Genomic DNA, 19705 nt, shown 5'->3' with positions numbered 1-19705 from the left:
TTTATGTTCCTTACTCTCTTCAAATTTTTTTCAAACAAATTTTCAAATTAGCTACTGACTTCTGCGCCACTAAACGTCTGCGTGTGGTATATTGAAGTGTAGTCTCCACCTTTTTATTTTTACACTGCGCTATTTTTAGGCTTACGGTAAAATGTAGAGTAGTTAAAAATTACGTAGGCTAACTTTCCCTGTGACGTAGGATATTTTCAAAAAAAATTGGTTGGCAACAGCGGCGTTGTTGCGAAATATGTCAACGAAAGTCTTAAATAGCCCGTGTCGCAGAAATTCCGGTGTCAGCGTCGGTGGCGCTGCTTGTGTGTGCAAGATCAGCGTTTTCTTTGAACGAAAAATCCCGATGGATGCAGAGGATCAACATGAGAAGTTCGAGCAGGAATCGAAACCAGACATTGTGCGTGGCGTCAGATATTGACGCCAGTGCTTGAAACTGCTTGCGAAAGAAAACCTGTACAGGAGTAAAATAGCAGGAGCCACGTTAACTCATGTAATACTGCGTGGCAGAAGTGCAGAATTGTACAAGGCGCCACACCATGTGAATCGCGCAGCGATTGTGTGGTTTAAAGAGCCACCTATTAGATAAACATCACCCCCCCCCCCCCCCCTAGAAACTACGCCTATGGGTACGGCTGAGGTATCCAACAAGAAGCGAACGAAGCGTCGCAAGGTAATAAGAAGACGATCTCAACGGGGCCCGATGTGCTATCGCGTACCACTCCTGAAGCCGAAGCTCGAAAGTCGTCCAACGATTCACTCATCTTATCTCCCATGAGAGTGGTGGGTGGATGCAAGAGCATAAAGAGTGCCATAACAGGAGTGTGAGTTATCGTAGTAGTGGCCCTGAGGTATCAGTGCCACAGAGGAGACGCGCACACGTGCGTAGGAAGTCGACGAATTCTCAGTCGAGGAATTCAAAGTTTGCAGTGAGTATCACGGCTGCGTTTGATATTGCGAGCTAGCAGTTAAGAGTGTGCTAGCAATAGGAGACCATGCATGGAAGGCTGATTTCGATGCCGTAATGCCGTACCGGGAAAATTAAAAGCATGATATGCAAGCGCTTAGCTTAATATGAAAGTGGTGAAATAGAATAAGTAATAGAAACTTCAATGTAGGTGGCATGCATTTCAACGAATATAGCAGCAAGCATTTGATATCTTGATATTTCTCTTGAACTCACATGGAGAAAAGATCTGCTTAAACTTTTGTGTCAAAGCGTACATTTCTTTCTCATGCTGCAGGGCACTGAGAAAGCCATGGACGCGGAGAATTACAGATTCGTTGATGGCCTCTGGGCGCACAATTTCTTGCTCGAAGACATACTACGGTCAGCGTTTTCGTACAAGCCCCGGCCTGACGACGTCTTCGTCGCCACGTACCCCAAGTGTGGAACCACGTGGACGCAGTACCTCATCCTCAGCATCTTGAAGAAAGGCGATCCTCCAAAAACAAGCATGGACTTCATGCTGGCGTCTCCCTTCCTCGAACTGATGGGAGCCGAAGCGGCTGAGAAGATGGCCAGGCCGGGCGTGCTCAAGATTCACCTACCGTTTAACAAGGCGCCCTACTCCGAGCATGCGAAGTACATCTGCGTTGCCAGGAACCCTTACGACGTGTGCGTCTCCTTCTACTACCACACGAAGGGCTTCACGCCGAAGTCGGTGAAAGATGTTTCTTTCGCTGCGTTTCACGAGATGTTCATTTCGGGAAAGCTCTCGTGGGGCGACTACTTCGACCACCTGCTCTCGTGGTACGAACAACGCGACCGACCCAACGTACTCTTTCTAACCTACGAGGAGGCCAAGAAAGACACGGCACGCTGGGCGTTAAAGATCGCCGACTTTCTCGGAGCAGAGTACGGTGAAGACCTGCACAAACAACCGGGTCTACTTCATAAAGTGCTGGGAGCATGTAGCTTGGAAAACATGAGGTGCGTATTCAATGACAGCATGCCAAATGTTATACAAGACCTTCTCAACTTGCCACCAGCGAAGGCCCTCAAGTCCGTTGAAGCATATCGTAAGCTGAATCTTCCGCCAGAGATGCACGAAAGTGAAGGCTTTGTGCGCAAAGGTATTGTTGGGGACTGGAGAGCTCACTTCACACCGGATCAGATCACGAAGACAAAAGCCTGGATTGAAGAAAAAACAAAGGGAACCGACGTGATGCAGCTGTGGAGTGACATTGACCTTCCTTGAATACTACGGACCGGTGTGATCACAAAGCGAGAGCGACGTTACGCGGCCGCCGGGAAAAAAAGTGACCCTTTCGTTTTCTTCATCGGAGAAGGGTCTTCAGAACGTACTCAGGACTGCTGTGAAATACCTCAAAACAAAAACTTCATTGTACATAATGATTTGTGTCTGTCACGACATAAATTCAGCTAGCAACCAAATAAGCATAACTGATAATTTTTAAAGCCTATTAAGTACATTTTTCTTACCTCCTCCTTGAGGCGCACCCATCCTTTTTCCTATCGTAGAAAATAAAGAGGCTCAGCACAATCTTCGCGGAGCAACAAACAAGCACTGAAAAAGTAAGTAAAGCGATTAATGTGTAAAAAACGCAATGCTTGTATATCCGGGTAGACACAGAAGAAGAAAATGTGGTAAAGCAGCTCATGATTTCCAGGAAAGCAGCGAACGCCGAACCGGTTTGATAGCGACCTGGTGATTACGAGGTGCTTGTCTGAGTCTCCGATTACTCGGGCGTACTATGGCTCTACTGGTGCTTCACGTTTTTAAAGACGATAGTCTTTGTTGGGATACTTAAACGGAGAAATTATGGTCACAAAGGATAGATTATTGAACCTGTACACGCAAGCGCGAGAGACACTTATAAACTAAATACTTATAAATTGCGTCAGTGTAACTTATACAAACGCTAGACGCAATTACTGTGGAGTAATACACTGTACACTACCGAGCAACTATAAAACAACAACCAAATTAGCTAAAGCATCTTACGTCTCAAGGAGATGATGGTCGGTCTTTCTGTTTGTCAGCACGTCCCTCGATTCAGCCACTTGGCCAAAGTTGAACCACTTGCCCAAGGGCCAGCGATCTTGAACGGCTGACTAGGTTCATACTTGTGTACATTGTCGATCAAAATGCAAACATTACGCGTATCTGAGGCGCAACATCACTAGGTAAGTATTAGGTGGTGTGTTCCTTTAATAGAAAATGCATACATACGTAATTCTAAAGACCCTAGTTTCTTAAGCTGCGCTGAAACTTGCCTTCCTCCGTGCCCTCTGCACGAGCTCATTGTTGTGTTTCGGTTTCGGTTCTGTATTGCTCTGTACGAATGCCTTGGGGCGCCGCTCTGGCATTCCTCTTTTGCCAGTCGACGTGTAAATAAAAGAGTGTGTGGAGAGTACTCGATGAGTGCGGACGTTTCTTCTGCTTCAGCGCTTCGCGCCAAACCGCGTGTTCGGGCTGGCTGGTGTTCCCGCCGGTCGCGTTGATCACCGCCAGTCTTCGCCTGCTGCTGCGCCGGAACTACCAGCCCGCAACACAGCACTCATGTTTCCCGACGTATTGCCAGATGGCGTCCATATCTCATGCAGCGCCTCTTCTATCGTCTTTAGACGACATTTGCAGCGAAGCACGCAGATACGAGGCCATTTTTTAGGAGTGAAGCTCCTCATGCCCGCACTTCTCCGCGCCGTCGAAGCTTAAAGCGGCCCTGCGACACAATTTGAGCATGTCTCTTTCATCGGTTCTTCTGGTACTGTGGAATGCACCGATATTGTTGCGCAAGTGGCAACGCCGAAATCGAAGCGGTTATAATTTTAATTCAAGGGATAAACTACCTTGATTTCGCACTATGGCGACACACATCGGCTATTTCTGTTACAGGAAGTGACGTGATATCATGTGACAGTGACGACAAAGACCTTTCGTTTTTGATTGGCTTGACGCGACACGTGACGTGCAATATTCATATGGTGGAAGCTTGGCCATATTACGGAGGCCTAAGAGGAACAAAACCCCTTTTTATGCTTTCTCAGAAACAAATGATTCCCGTTTCTAACTGAAATATTATCAAAACAACGAACACGACGCTAGGTGCGCTGTGGAATGGTAATCAAACAATACTCTTCCGCGTTTTGTCTTTTGCGGCATCGAGCGACACCGGCCACACCGGCACCTGCGAAACACGCAACGCTCAGTTCGGCACGATGCTGTCAACAAAAAAAAATTCTAAACGCTTACCGGCCGACGCCTTCCGCGTCATCGGGCGGTAGCGTTTCGTCTGGGCTCATGGAGCCATCCTCGCGTTGCGCGGGGCTCAGCGACGCACTTTCAATTTGCAATGGCGTGCACGACATGCAAGCAATCACTTCGTCGCAAGAGCTCACGCTCGAGGTCTGTTAGGTCTTCCAGACTCATTTTGTGCACTACACGACAAATCATGGGAGCGTCTGCTGACGCACGTGGGTTGTCGTAAGCATGGTAACAACGCCGTCAAAAAGAGGGGTAGCAATGTACTGTGTGAAGGCCACCATGAGGTGACATTTCCGGTATGTCTTTATAAGACGCGCGCGGTGGTTGGAACCGGTCTTTGACGTCAGCGGGAGAGTGAAATCCGAAAAAAACGTTTCTCGTCGTCGTCTGCTTGAGTTTTGAACATTGAGGACTAATAACTTCACTTTTCGTGCACCAATTTGCATAATTCTTTTTGCGTTCGTCTCGGCATTCATAACTACACGCATTTGTGGTGCTAAATAAGGCAATCGCAAAAGTGTCGCAGGGCCCCTTTAAGCATCGCGTCAGGTTGCAGTGGCCGGTGATTTAAGAGGAAATGTTTAAGCCTTGAGCGGTTTCTTTCTAGCGCACCAGAAATTCGAGGATAAAAGAAATAAGCTTTGTGCACAACTGGTTATAATGGTCGTCTTCCCTTTCGCTACCTTTATCGTGGATTGTGAAATGACAACCATCATTCTAGCGTTCTACGAGCGCTTTGTCAAAGGTATATCAGCAGACGGTCTCCCCAACCGGCGCCAGAGCAAAAAATTTGTTGCATTGTTGTAGCGCCTGTGTGACATATCGTATGTTTTCACGCGGACAGTGTTATCGTGTGCTTTAACAGCAGGGCTGTTTAAGCCGGCCGCAAAAAGCTTTCGTGTTCCGTGTAAACCACAGGTGGGTATGCGCCACATGATTGGGCAAGCCCCACTGCGGAGTACAGGAAATGCAAGCGTTAAACGAAAACTCTGCTCGGTGAAGTGGAGCATGTAAAAAAGAGAGAAAGAAATAGATAGAAATGAGGAGAAGAAATATTGAGAGATAGAAAGAAAGCGAGAGAAATTGGGAAAGAGAAAGAAAGCGTTAGAAAGGAAAAGAGCAATAGAGACAAATTAAGATAGAAAGAGCGACAAAGAAAAAGAAGTAGACAGAGAGAGCAAAAAAATGGAAAGAAAGAAAGAACTACAAAGCTGCAGGCACAAACACACATACAGAAAACAGAGAAAGAAAAATGAAGAAACACAAGGAAACCCACCCAGCTCCGCTCTTCCTTCAAGCTCGGCGTCACTAGTGCAAAGCTGCCATAACTTTTTCTTTGAGAAAATCAACTAGGTGCATCAAGTAGCTCAAACACAGTGGCGCAGTAAAGTGTGTAAACATATAGTTCAGGGGGTTTGATGCCTTGAATAAGTGTAATATTTCCAATAGCAGTAGAATGAGTAAAGCTACTGCTTCTGATTATTCAGCTGTCTCTACCGTTACGAAACAGTTTTGTTGGTGCATATCCATATGCTCCATTAAAGTTGTTTCAATCACGTAGAAGTTATTTCAATCACTCAATCAATATTCATGATGCTCGGAATTTCAAGTAACTAAATGAGTAAACATCGCTTTTGCCAGTCAGTAAGAAACGATAGGCGTAAAATTAAGAATGAAAGACATCAGAGAGGATCACAGGACAAGAAGGAGTATCTGATATCGTAGCTGACATTACGAAAAAAAATGAACCTGGCCAACTTAAGTTATCTGTCTGACAGAAATCCATTGTGCAGCTATCGTGACGGAATGGTTATCAAAGTGTGGCAAACAAAGTTGATAATGCCTGAAAGTAAGACGGGTTGGAGAAACCCGTAAAATTATGCTCATAACAATGACTCAGTTTAGACAACACAAGGTAAATTAGAGGCGATTGAGAAAGGCTTTCGGCATGCAGCAAACACCGGAGTTATGTGATGATGATGCTGATAATATTACGGCTTCTATGTTCTTTACAGCACACTAATTAGCGCTGCTTCTAATATAGTAGAACGTTCTTGAGAGGAAAGCCGGCTCACAGCCGGCTTTCCTCTCAAACTTCAAACTAAGGTCTTTTTTATTAAATATGATCAGAGGTGCAGCATAAGACCAGAAATCTTCGCCATATTCTTGATAACGCCATCGAATAATAAAGCCACCAAGACCTCATCAACACAGCAACATTACTCCACAGAGAAACAGTCTATACGGCTTCACAACCAAAGCCTATTACAGAGGGTGAGATAACCGCACCACAAAACGCTTGCCCGACTTTACGAAGATAGGTTTGAACACATGCAAAAACCCACCTAAAATAATAGGAATAATATCAATCAAGTCTGCCTAGGAATTCTAGCGCAATATCAAAAGACAATCTGTCATTGGTTTGAGGCTTCGTCAGTGAAAAGAAGAGGACATAGCAAAGGTAAAGCTGCAGATGCGTGCGGTGTTCGCCACGTATAACGATTTGTATCGTGCCATTCAATCATTGTGCACTGTTTGTCATTGTCCTTGAAAAAAAAAAAAACCGTGCGTTAACCAAAGCAGCACGTTTTCCTATTTTCGTGTCACCACATCTTTATATCTGTGTTTCCTAATTTTCCGAGCTCTTGAGTCCTTCAATTAGTAGCACTGAATAAAATGACATCTTGTCAAGGTTTCCACCAACACTACCATCGGCTGTTGAAATAGGCCCCTAATGCTGGCCAAAATGCCCAGGGCAGTCTGTGAGACATCTAATCTCTCGTTGCCTGGGCTGCTGCTGCGGGACATCGCATCCTTCGACAGGATTGCCTAAAGAAGAGATAAAAAAAGCCCCTGTGTTCTGCTGAAAGATAGGAAGAAAACAACTTTACACAAGTCGCATTGTCTCCTTGATAACATATCCTGTTTCTTGTCGTAGCTTCTGCGCTATTGTCCTCATGGCACAAAGCAGATTACGAAAGTGTCCGGCTCTAGACAGTCCACTACGAGCCCCGTACGCTGTCGCTCATTTTGGAGTATGTTAGCAGGAAATCGTGCCCAAGACGTCTGTACACGCGGATCTGTGGCGGAAGGCTTTTAATATCCCGTAAGTAATTCGATGAATACTCTTCAACATGAGGTGAAGCAGGCGCCAGCGACACCGGTGTTCGAGAATATTCACCTCCTTAAGCTTCCCTCTTCTCCCAAGCGTCTGCCTCGTAATTAATAACTTTCGCAGTATCACCTTAGCTAGTGTTAACGACATCATTTTTGAAGCCTCCTAATTAGTGGATGAGAAGTATACTGGCTCTCGAGCTATACTATAAGACCCTGTTTAGGTGTCTCCGATAGTGTGGTGAGGAAGCAGGCACTGACTTTTTTTTTCGTTCATAAAGCCTACCGCTTCCAACCTGATATGAATTCCAACGCAGAGGAAAGAGCGGTTTGTTTGCTTTTGTGGTGGTTCTGTCTGATCATGTACACCCTTATTTGACTGCAACACAAGTGAAAACTGTAAAATTTCAGTGCCGCAAAGGCACGTCGCCTCTTCATCTAATTTTTCTAAGTGCTTTCCTTCCGGCTTCCGAGCGCCGCAAGATTTAGGTACCCAACAATTCCGCCTGCACGCGCAGGTGAATCGGAGGCTTCTGCCACGAAACATTCTTCTTTAGAGTTCCACGCATTCGGACACGTATCGCCTTGGCTGAAAATGCAGAAGGGAAGTTTACCCTGCCTCGCTCAGATTCCTCCATTCATGCATGCTGCTGTTTTGTATTACTTTGTATATTTGCGCAATATGTGAATATAATGACAAAAAATGGCCATTCTGGTGTGTGTGTGTGTGTGTATGTGTGCGTGAGAAAGAGAGTGAGGTAGTGAGAGAGAGAGAGTGTGCGTGTGTGTGTATGTGTATGTGTGTGTTCGTGCACACACACACACACACACACACACAAACACACGCACACACACACACACACACACGCGCGCGCGCGCGCACACACACACACACACACACACACACACACACACACACACACACACACACACACACACACACACACACACACACACACACCTGAAGCCACCCTTCGTCGGACAAGGCTTTTGCCCGTCTCTTCGATAAAGAGCCACTTGTTACTGAGCGAATTTCGAGAGCTGTCGGTGAATCTTGAGTTGAGAGAGAGTTTATTTAGAAAAAAAAGGTAGAATTATCGAAGCCAATCTACGTGTTTCTTTTTTTGTTATGATGAGGACGACATAGATGGCATGATAAAGAAAAAAAAAAGAGCAGGCTAGAGGGCCGATATACGTGTCCGAGAAAAATAGGCCTCTTTGCCCAAAATCGCGTCCATTTTAAGAATGTTTGTTTGTAATTCAAAAATCTGTTTATTATCTAGTAAGTGCAGAAAGTAGTTGCCCATATTATTATGAAGAAGTGAATACTTTTGAGAAAGTGATGAAAATCGCCAAACTAAAAATATCGAGCTTAAGACATGCACACAGCAATAACAAACAATAATGCAAATTTGTGAGCAGTGGCTATTAATTTGCGTAACACGATCAGAACAGATCGTGGACACAAAGTTTTGAAAGTGCCAGAAACTTATAAATTTTTAAAGGAAAGCGCTCCAAGAAGCACCACAATTTATGTCATATGTGCTCTAAAGTAAAACAAAGAACTTGTCAATTCTAGATGATCTAATTCAATGTAGAGAACTGCAGGTGTTCTTACAACTAAGCAAATATTTCTTGACTATTTAACCTTCGAAATTCGGCAATTTGTGTAATACGCTAATTAAACATTGGTTTGCAATATCGTAATTGCTGTTTCTTTCAAAAGCAAATATTCAAACAAGTTGGTCTAGAGATTTTATTATCAAAGCACTTTGGCGTCGTGAACACATCTGAAGCGATAATTTGGAGGCTACAGGTGGAGGTGAATTTATTTCATTGGGATTTTTAGTTTCTTCAGTACGTTGACCCATTTTACTAAGCTTCGTGCTCGCCGCTACAGCGACTCCTTCAGTTGTCATATTGCGATTAATTTATTATCACGACCTAATTCCTTGTGCCTTCCGGTACAGAATTTACGTACATAGGTAGCAACAAACAATTCTGCTAGAGTTCACCGCTGTCAAGACACGAAGAATTTCTCTACCATGACTTCCTTATCCCCGTGTGGCATCAGGAATGATTTTAACATACTGCGAGGTATAGGCACATGCATCACCGCTTTCATGCCGTGTGTCACGACATCTTTCAGCAATCGCGCAAGGCTGTCCAATAAAGTATTCAGCTATTTCGCTGCACATTCGGTCACTTTGACTAGCGCTGCGCACCGCAGCCTATTCGGCGTGCTAATCTTATTTTCTGGCTTCGGTGTATGTTTATGCGCTAAATGAGTCTTAGCATTTAAAAGAAAAAATTGCAATATGAGGAATACATTGTGAATGAATGATGCTGAACCAATTAACCTCTTTAAGTCTACTGGCCATGCTGTGACCTGCTTTATTAGAAACGTGTGTTTTCGTGATTTCCATAGCGAAATGGTTTCCGCAGCTTTTTCTTGGAGTCAGCTTTTGAACAACTTATTGTATTGAACTCAAGGCAATATCTTGTAAATTCATGCTCATTGAGCAGCTGGTTGTTGAATGCCTGTTTACAGTCAACTTAGTAGTAGGAATACACATTGAAGTGAGACTCTGTCGAAATATGTGAATTTATTGAACTCGCTGCAGGTGAAGAACAGATAGCCATGGACGTGGAGAACTATAGGTTCGTCGACGGCCTGTGGATGCACAAGTTCATTGAGGAAAGCATACTCCGCACAGCGTTTTCGTACCAACCTCGCGCTGATGACCTCTTCGTGGTGACTTACCCGAAGAGTGGAACCACGTGGATCCAGTACCTAGTCCTGAGCATTTTGAACAGAGGGGAACCTCCCAAAAGTAGAGTCGAATTTTCTCTAGCCTCGCCATTCATAGAACTCATGGGTGCGGAAGCGGCCGAGAAAATGCCCAGACCTGGTATCCTGAAGACTCACCTGCCTTTCCACAGAGCGCCGTACTCCGATCAGTCCAAGTACATCTACGTTGCTCGAAACCCTTGCGACGTCTGTGTGTCTTTCTACTACCACATGAAGGGCTTCACGCCTAAAACGGTCAAGGAGGTTTCGTTCGCGCGGTTTCACGAACTGTTCGTTTCGGACAAGCTCGCCTGGGGACCCTACTTTGACCACCTGCATTCGTGGTACTCGCAACGCGACCGTCCGAACGTCTTGTTTTTCACCTATGAGCAAGCAAGGAAAGATAGCGCGCAGTGGACTCTGAATATCGCCGACTTCCTGGGAAAAAAGTACGGCGATCTGCTGCGAGAAGATCCAGCTTTGTTTCGGAAGGTTTTGGACCTTTGCAGCATAGAGAACATGCGACGCGTGTTCGACGGTAGCACGCGCGGCGTAGTCAGGGATCTTCTGAATCTTCCATCGGAGAAGGCGTTGAAATCTCTGGACGTTTATCGCGATAAGCCTATAATCGTGGAGACACACGAAAGCGACGGCTTTATACGAAAAGGCGCGGTTGGGGACTGGAAGACGCACTTCACGATCGACCAGATTGAGAAGACGAAAGCGTGGATTTTGAAGAATACTCAAGGATCCGACGTGATGAAGCTATGGAGCGACATCGACCTGCCTTGAGTTCATAACACAAATTCAAAACAGGAATACCCCGAGTTCATCCTTAGGCTCTGTTCAATAATTAATTCCACACATAAGGTAATCAATCATAGAGGAGTCGTGGACTAGCTCAGTTTGAATTTGACGACTAGAATGAATGTAAACACGTCGCGTATAATGCAAGCATGTTACAAAATTGCCGCTTTCTTGTTTAGAGAACTTGTTTTCCCAGCCCCATGTATCATCCCTATAAAATCAGTCACTCATGTCTAGTTTGTTAAGATGTGTCTTTCTGTAAACTTTTCATCTTATTTTGCAAATTGTAATCTTTATGCTCATTAATATTTTGTTCTAAAACCTTCCACCATACTGCATTATTCTTGTTTTGAACCAGATCTTACTAGGTGGGCGACGGCTTTATGCATGTTGGATAGTTGCGTGCATATTGAGCGCTTACGAGGCACGTCGACTACACTGGTTAGTAATGGCTCGGGGAACATCTGAGGTCCCGGTCAATTGCCCTGGCCCACTGAACGGCCCACTCCTGGTCTCCGGGATCCTCGCTGAGGAGGGTGGCTTGCCATCGCTCAGAGAAGTACCCTTCTTTAGAGGGCTCTGCTGTTGTTCCTACCTGCGTCATCTCAGTCTTTCTTCCTCCTTGCGTTTGCATCCCAAAAGCACATGGACCATGTGCTTCAGGAGTACACATTCAGTTTTTATTAGTGGTGCGAGCAGCGAGTGACACTCTTGTTTCTCAATCAGCGACTTCCTCTGAATAACCATACTTCCGGTTTGCGTGAAATTCAAAAATGCTTTAAATTAAAAATAACTCATTAAAAATAGCAGTTTCACGGAAGTTATGGTTCTTGTTCAAGTTAAGAATTCGAAAAGTTCCTACCTTGGTTCTGATACGCAAAAGGTCACCGACTAATCTTACTGTTATTGCTGTGCTTATTATATATAGTACTATAACTTGTACTACAGCTGCAACTTTGAAGTAAAATAACTGCTGAGGAACACAATGTGTCTCCGCAATCACAACTACATAAGCATCCGCCCTGGCGACAGCATCCGTGGTGACCAGCCAAGCCAGCAGTGCAATTTCATTTTAAATAAATACCTTTATTAACAATATAACACCATACCTATAAATTTTGGTGGGGTATCAGGTATAAAGCGCCGCTCCGCTGATTTCGAATACATTGTGAGAAAAATGATGAAGCAAGACAAATATATTCTCTCATATATCAAACATGACCACTGAAAACCCTGCTATGTCTTCTTATTACCTCAAATGCAGCTAAAGATTAAACGTCATGGGAGATCTAGGTCCCGCCAAAGCTCCATGACGTCGCTTCCGCTCGTTTTAGAGGCGATCCAAGCCTTAGTCTTCTCTACTTGCTCCGGTGAAAAATAATTCTTCCAATCTCCGACAATGCCCTTCCTCACAAAGCCGGAACCTTCGTGTTTTCCAACGTTTCTCTCCGCACCCCTGCTCTGAGACTCGGTCGACTTCGGAGACGCTTCGGGCGCCGCCTTCACTATTTGCTTTATCCGCTGAGACGGTGGATCTTTGAAGAAAGCCTTCATGTTTTCAAGACTGCAGGCGTCCAAGATTCGCTGAAACAGCACTTCGTCTTCCCTAAGAGCAGCACCGTGGTCATCACCGAGGAAGTCGGCAATCCGGAGTACCTGGCCTTTCGTGTCTTCCTTGAGCTGCTCGTATGTTAGAAACAGAACGTTCTCATCGGCTCGGCGCTGGTACCAAGGAAGGAGATGGTCGAAGTAGTCGCCGTAAATAACCTGCAATACACAGACAAGCACAAAGTGCGCATGAGAAAATTTATAAGCCAGTAAGGGAAATCATACAGTAAGCACGTGACTACTGTTTCAAAATCATTTAATGAGGACAGGAACCAGGTTGCAGGCATAAAAGCAGAAATTCGTATGTGTTTGCCTAATTTTGGTAAAGTAAAGCAGTGGACACTGTCTTTAGCGAATAGTTCCATGCAAATATTCAAAGTTTCTTTAGATAAATAAAGCAATTTACATGACAGTGTCAGGTTAATGTCTCCTTTACTCTGCTTCCATAGTTAGGGTCCTCGCACCACCACTCTATATATGTCCAGTTTTTATTTACTTTCTACAAAAAATTACATCTAGATTGCGATACTAAGGTTTTCCGAAGTAAACCAAAATTGCGTTCATCGCTGTGCACGCTTACTCATGTGTACTAACCACGTTTGCTATTTTGAGATGTTGAGTACGGTTCCTTCTATTAGCAAACATAAAGGGAGTTACACGTGACTTTACTGCTTTTCGCTAAGACACAGATGTGGTCAACATCTTGCAACGCACGTTTTCCCAAATGTTTAGACGGAACACTTGTCGGCTGCGAATGTCGCAGAGTATGGTGGAGTACGAAGCTTTAACATAACCTTTAGGAATCACAATAAAGCATTTACTTCAGAAAGTATAGCCTGTCTAGTGAGGCTCGCATGCAACAACGAAAGAACCAATGCGAAACATCACCTTTCCCGCCAGGAACATGGAGAGGAACTTCTCGAACGACACATCGGCGACTGTCTTGAGCGTAAATCCTTTGATGAAGTGGTAGAAGGACACGGCGCAGTCATACGGGTTCCTCGTCACGTATATGTACTTGCATCCTTGGACAGGCTGAAGGACACTCGGTGGAAGGTGAGTCATGATTGGACCGCTTCTCGATGGATTCTCGGCCGCCTCGGCTCCGATCATGTCGATGAAGGGACTCAGGAGGCCAAGCTCGCGCAGGCTCGGAAGAGGCTTGGCCCTGGTGAGTATGCTGTACACAATGAACTGAACCCAGTTGGTGCCGCACTTCGGATACGTCACGATGAAGACGTCGCCCTTTCGGGGTTTGTACTGGATGGCTGAGCGGACGTTCTCCTCGCGGAACGCCTTGTGAAGCCACACGCCGCTTATGTCCCGGTACGACTCCTCGTCCATTGTACACTTCAGTCGTTGTTTGCTGTAGTATAAACAGCGTCAAGATTATGAAGCAACGGTCGTACGATCAAAATTCTCGGCGTAACCTAACAGAACGTTCCGCTGATAAGTACGGACGTGAATGCCAAGCAACAAAGTACATAACGCGAACAGTAGAGACGTGGCGGAATCCACACCGATTACACGCGTGTTTCGTCTAATCCAAGTTTATTTTTTTACATTCTTTCACCCGGCTTTGACTCGTGAGCGGCACCACTTCCCGTATTTCATGCAACGTGCATGATGTGAGTACCCAGTATGAGAACGTTGCTCTTCCTCTACGGGACTGTGGTCATATATATATGAAAATCATTGATGCAGGAAGCAGTTGAAGCACACCAGAGGGCATTGTGTTTTACGCCCGAGGTTCTCGTACATAAATGGAAAAATAACAAATCTTGTTCTACGTGACGAATTTCTTTCTTTCATAGGTAGAATGATTTGTTTGGCAGTGCAAGTGTTTCGTTCACTGCCGGCAGTGTAAATAACCTCGCTGCTTGTCGCGGTTGAATAAACGTCCGTTTTCAAAGCATGAATTAACTTGCGCAACTAATCAACCATTGGATTTTCAGTTTTAGGACTAAATAGTAGATAACAGCAGAATGCTTAAGGTAATGTGAAATGTCAGCTGACACAACGAAAGTTGATAGATGAAAAGGTACTGTGAATGTGCACAATGTTCGAAGTTCCAATCGAAGGTGCCCTGATAGAGTAGTAAGCGCGACATGCCAAAGACTTAGAAAGAAAACAGGGAAGGACACATCGCCATTTTCATATGAGCTTTATTTTCGCATTAACGGCTAAATATATACCGAGCGAGCTCTATCAAAGATGGTAACCATCCGGCCCGCCAATGTGTATTACCGAAGGTGCATCTTAACAATAGCCCACATTCACGCTCTCGATTGCGAAGAGGTTAGCTGAAAGTATACTTCTACGTGGTGTTACAGCGTACTACGGTATATATATTTTAGACAACTGCTTTCATTTATAGTAAGGAGGATGTCAAGCACAGGCAGGCGACGAATATATTAAAAAAGCTGCCATTTCCTCCCCATCAGTCGTATCGGTCTGTGCCCTATTTCCGACGCTGTAGTGCCAGCAACACCATGCCTGAAGCACGGACGCTACGCTGTCAGCGGCAATCTGCTGACAGCGTAGAGACGCTGTCAGCAAAAGCTTTATAAAGCCAGAGGCACTTTGTGACCGCCAAAGTCGGTGAATCGATCTAATCACATCGGAACCAATGGGGTGGAAACCGTTATCCCCAACTTGCTATTCAACAAAATGCATGACCGTAAGAATAAAGGGATCTCTGAACTGTGTTTTCTGGAGGAAGCGACGACAACTGTGACACCGCTGACACGTGCATATATTGCTATGCGAGCGGGCATCAATAAAAAAAAAAACTACGTAAAGCCACATGCCCATCGAAAAATACATTTAATAGCGAAGCTGTTCTTAGTCGAATTTTCGTGTGCGATGTTGGCGTAGCGCAGGTGTTCATTTTACGGGTATGCGTCACAGAAATAGGTTAAATTCCACTACTCACCAATGGTCCACTAAAAATGAAGAAGAAAACTTTTTCTGTGGTCAAGATTCAATAAAACTACACTGCCGTGTCAAAGCTTCACAAAGGGTGTTTAATAAAGAGCATTAATACGACATATCTGAAAGACTTGCAAAAACTTGAAGGACGCTTGAGCTTGGCCTTCAAGAGTAGAACGCAATAGCGCAATCGGGCCCCGTGCGTATCGCCTTCTCAACGGCCTGCCTGGCTTCGATTCTCCGTGCCTGCTTCAACTGTACTGTAAGCAAACGAACGACAGTGCACGTAGCATTGGCCATTCCAAGGTATCCTAGAATGCCTACTGGTCACTACGCCATAATTATTCCTTTTGCGAGGCCCACTACAAACTGCGCAAACCTACGCAGCTGATCACTTTGTTGGTGCTTTTGCTGATGATGGCGAGTAAGTATGTCCGAGCGCTTTGTAATCGGTGGGCCTTTGAAACCCCTACTCTCTGCGCAATCCACACGTTCTGACACCTGGAGCGATTCTACGCTTCTGCCATGCAGTATTACGTGCGTTAAGGAGACTCCTTCCACTACATGACATTTTTAAGCTTTTTTTCCGAAGAAGTTTCAAGCACTAACGTGGTTCTGCCAGCTATTATAAGACATATAACGTGTATCTGTGCTAGAACACCTGCTTGCCACTCAGACGGCCTGGGTTCGATTCTCATTCGAACCGAATATTTTTTATAATTTATTTTATTTGCATCTTGCTTGATTTTTAGGTCACGGAAAAGATGATGAATTTTCGCTCACAACCAACGACGCCGACACCGGAATATCTACAAATCGAGCTCGTTAACGCTCTGGCGTTAAAACAGAAATGCGATAGCCTGACGAAGGGAATGCCCCCAGCATCGCTGTTTCATTAGTGTCTGCGAAGAGGAGCTGGTTGATTTTTTTGCTCTAACACTGGGGTTACCGCAATAAAATAGGGGCTCCTGTTCGAATATAAAAAAAAATACCACAAGAGAGAGGTGAGGTCTTCACAAAAGTACATTCCTGTGATTGTCGTTCGTACGTTATGAAATGACTTCTGATATGTCCGTCAAGTAAAGTGAGATAGGCCTACGGCGCAGTTAGTGCTGCCGTTGATAAAACACGCCATCACCTAGCATACATACATGTTGATTGCGAGAAGCTTAGCACCTCGTAATTTGTTCCGACAGTAGTTACGCTTTGAAACGCCACAGTCGGAGCGCGTGGCCGCTGTTACAAGCAGCTCCGCCCGTTTGCTTTGGTGAAATGAGCTGTTGCATTGTGGTATACCTCGAAAGTGTTCTCGAAGCACAATGGCCGCTACAGTTCACCGATGAGCTGTTCTGTGCATCAGGAGCGTACTGAGAAATGTTTTTCGAAGGGAGGGGGTGAGGCGGTGGGTTAATAATATTATTTGGGGTTTCACGTCCCAAAACGGCTGTATGAGGGTCGCCGTAGTGAAGGGCTCCGCAAATTTTGACCGTCTTGTGTTCTTTAACGCGCATTGACATCGCCCAGTACACGGGCCTCTAGCATTTGTTCTCCACCAAAATGCGACCGCCGCGGCCGGGATAGAACCTCTGACATTCGGGTCAGGAGCCGAGCACCGTAACCACGGTTCTTCAAATCAAACTTGGTATGCGGAAAATTACAAAACAGGGACACAGTGTCCGTGTTCGTCTTACTGTGTTCGTGTGTGTCCCCGTTTCGTATCTTTTTTCGCATACCAGTTTTATTTGAAGTTTGAACCAACTCGCCCACCTACACGTTTTATTTAACCACTGTTGCACCGAGGCGGACGTGCGGGGGGAGGGGGTGCAGGAGGGTTCAGCCAACTTCCATGCGTGCGTTTCTATGTGTGCGTGTACTGCCAAATGAGAAAAATCCGGAGGGGTAGATGCTACAACCCCCCCCCCCTCCTCCCCTACCCAAATACATTGTTAGATGTAGAAGTGCTGTATGTTGAGCTTAGCGGTTCCTACGCTAATTCACGCAAAATAATAGACAAGTTATCAAAGTTTCTGTGAAGCTTGTTAGTGCACCCAATAAACGAATGTTCTGGCACAGTTGATGCTATAGTGTGACAGTGTTTTTCTTTTAGTTAGCAGAGCATTCTGTCTCTATTCAGCCCAGTGCCTTGGATTTTAGTGTTTTCTTTACGCCAGCGCACACGAAAGTATGTTATCTCTTATACGGAGACCCCACGACCAGGAAATTTGGACTTGGCTTCAGCGCTGTTGCTAGACAGCCGACCGGTGACGCCTCTTCTTTGTTAAGCGGAGCTTTTATAGCTTGCATTTCACTGTTGGCATCGTATGCGATAAAAACTGGTGCCGGCGAGCGTACAGAAATGCCGCCCCCGAAGGTGCGCCGGACACATGCGTAATTGTAGGCGCCGTTTTCTCAATAAATGACGCTATCCCAATCGTGGATTTGCCGGCGACCATCCGTTTCTGTAAAGACAATCCCATATTTTATCGCGGTGACTTGTGAGTTCGCGTCACTGCATTTCAATGTTGCTTGGATATGATCGCAGGACCGTCGTTGTTGGCTGTAGCAACTGAAGTGTTGCGCCGCTAAGCACTTAAATGAACGTCCTGGCATGGAGGAAGGAAACAGCTAGGAGGGAACATTGCGCAATGGGGCACAAAAAAAGGAACGACAAAAAGAAAGAAAGAAAGAAAGAAAGAAAGAAAGAAAGAAAGAAAGAAAGAAAGAAAGAAAGAAAGAAAGAAAGGAAGTAGTACGTCAGGCGCGCAGACGCAAATTCGTTTGCCCCATTTTTCCGATACGCCGAGGGCTCCTGAATCTTTTTTTTTTTCACAGTTGACTGACATTCTTGGGGTAGTAGAAGCGCTGCTTTACAAAGACTGATGTGTACGTTGATCAAACAAATATAAGATAGAATATATGCATTCGGAAACAGGCGACGTTCCATCAAGTAAGAGGCTGTCGGAGTTTGCTTCAAAAATTCTAAGTAGCAAATAATCGCGACATATTTTCTATGTGCTTTCATCGAAGAAGGACTTCACAATAGTTTGCTTTGAAATGCTAGGCAGAATACATGGGCGTAATTCTTATCACCTTGATAGCATAGTAAACGCCTGCCACACAGATTTCGATTACTCGTTTACGACATGTAACGACGACACACAGCTTCCAAACAAAGATGGCGTCTTAAACAAAAAGTATATAGACCTCGAATACTAGAAGTAGGAAGGCAAAGTTTCTTAGACCCACTTTGTAAAGTTCTGCTCATAGCGTCTAAGGTATTCGTACCAAACGTCAAGCACAGCTTAAGCCGCAAAAAATTAAATCTATGTTTAAGTGTTTAATGTAACTGGTGAATGATTCACCGGCCTGCTGAGCGCGTTCACGTAAGCGCTGTTCGGCCTGCAGCTTACGTACGGCAGGGCGGCCAAACACATTGATAATGGCGGTCTTGAAGTCGGACCACGTTGTAAAATCTGATGCGTGGTTGTTGTACCACAAGCCCGCCACACCCGCGACGTAGAAAACGAGGTTAGTCAGCTTTCCTGCCTCGTCCCATTTATTGGGGACACTCACGCGCTCGTAAATCGCGAGCCAGTCCTCCACGTCGGTGCCATCTGCGCCAGTGAAGACCGGAGGGTCGCGGATACGAGGCACACCTGGGCAGGAGGTCGGTGTAGGCGGGGCCGTTTGCTGGGAGGCGTCTTGAGGCATCGTAGGCGGCAGGGTACGGGATCGAAGAGCCAGGGGCATCGAATGAGGGCCGAAGTTGTTACTATTATAATGCACGCCGTAGCGGGTGCTCCGGAGTGGTTCTGACCTCGTGCGGTTCGGTAACGTAAGAAAGTCTTAGTACGCGGACGTCGTTTTATTCTGGCGCCATTAAAATACAGCTATCGCGTCCGCGAATGAAGCCCCTGTCTGCGAGTTATGAGGCCGAATCCTTAACCGCTAAGCCGCCGAGGCCGCATGAAAGGTCCTTTGCCTAAAATGCTATCGGAACTGTCATTTCACATGCCGAGAAAAAGAAAACATTAAGATACGTCGCGTTTCCACATAAACAAAATGTACAGAAGACGGCGAAAAAAAAATATCTTACCTTTCAGTATGCGGGAGTGTCGAGTTAGGCAGTTGCTTGTTTGGGCCGCCAGAAGCGGCCGCCTAATAACAAGCGTTCCCGTTCACTAAACTCCAAGAAACAGATCGTTGCGGAAAG

At 45.5% G+C, this 19705-nt stretch overlaps 3 protein-coding genes across 3 annotated transcripts; 2 read left to right on the top strand and 1 right to left on the bottom strand.

Annotated features, from left to right (window-relative positions):
• Positions 1–892: 892 nt before the first annotated feature.
• On the top strand, positions 893–2435 carry LOC119373887 (sulfotransferase 1C2A). The gene has a single exon (XM_049410736.1). The coding sequence runs from the start codon at positions 1245–1247 to the stop codon at positions 2208–2210; it is 966 nt and encodes a 321-aa protein (XP_049266693.1). The 5' UTR covers positions 893–1244; the 3' UTR covers positions 2211–2435.
• Positions 2436–9918: 7483 nt separating this feature from the next.
• Positions 9919–10944, top strand: LOC119375567 (sulfotransferase 1C4). The gene has a single exon (XM_037645773.2). It carries the CDS (start codon positions 9997–9999, stop codon positions 10936–10938), a length of 942 nt encoding a protein of 313 aa, XP_037501701.1. The 5' UTR covers positions 9919–9996; the 3' UTR covers positions 10939–10944.
• A 1183-nt stretch (positions 10945–12127) lies between these two features.
• Positions 12128–13926, bottom strand: LOC119373228 (sulfotransferase ssu-1). The gene is made up of 2 exons (XM_037643237.2): positions 13450–13926; positions 12128–12720 (listed from the first exon to the last, which is right to left on the bottom strand). The coding sequence occupies exons 1-2, from the start codon at positions 13903–13905 to the stop codon at positions 12232–12234; spliced, it is 945 nt and encodes a 314-aa protein (XP_037499165.1). The 5' UTR covers positions 13906–13926; the 3' UTR covers positions 12128–12231.
• Between the last annotated feature and the right edge of the window lie 5779 nt (positions 13927–19705).

This window comes from Rhipicephalus sanguineus, chromosome 11 (assembly GCF_013339695.2).
Source record: "Rhipicephalus sanguineus isolate Rsan-2018 chromosome 11, BIME_Rsan_1.4, whole genome shotgun sequence".
NCBI classification, from domain to species: domain Eukaryota; kingdom Metazoa; phylum Arthropoda; class Arachnida; order Ixodida; family Ixodidae; genus Rhipicephalus; species Rhipicephalus sanguineus.
The sequence above is the reverse complement of the archived record's forward strand: the minus strand, read 5'-3'. Positions and strand labels throughout refer to the sequence as shown.

What these genes read in the sequence shown, in the direction of transcription:
- LOC119373887 (XM_049410736.1), top strand. Translation starts at nt 1,245, where the DNA reads ATGCTGCAGGGCACTGAGAAAGCCATGGACGCGGAGAATTACAGATTC.
- LOC119373228 (XM_037643237.2), bottom strand. Translation starts at nt 13,905, where the DNA reads ATGGACGAGGAGTCGTACCGGGACATAAGCGGCGTGTGGCTTCACAAG. An exon ending in CCATGTTCCTGGCGGGAAAG is followed by an intron (nt 12,721 to 13,449) that starts GTGATGTTTCGC and finishes TGTGTATTGCAG; the next exon opens with GTTATTTACGGCGACTACTT.
- LOC119375567 (XM_037645773.2), top strand. Translation starts at nt 9,997, where the DNA reads ATGGACGTGGAGAACTATAGGTTCGTCGACGGCCTGTGGATGCACAAG.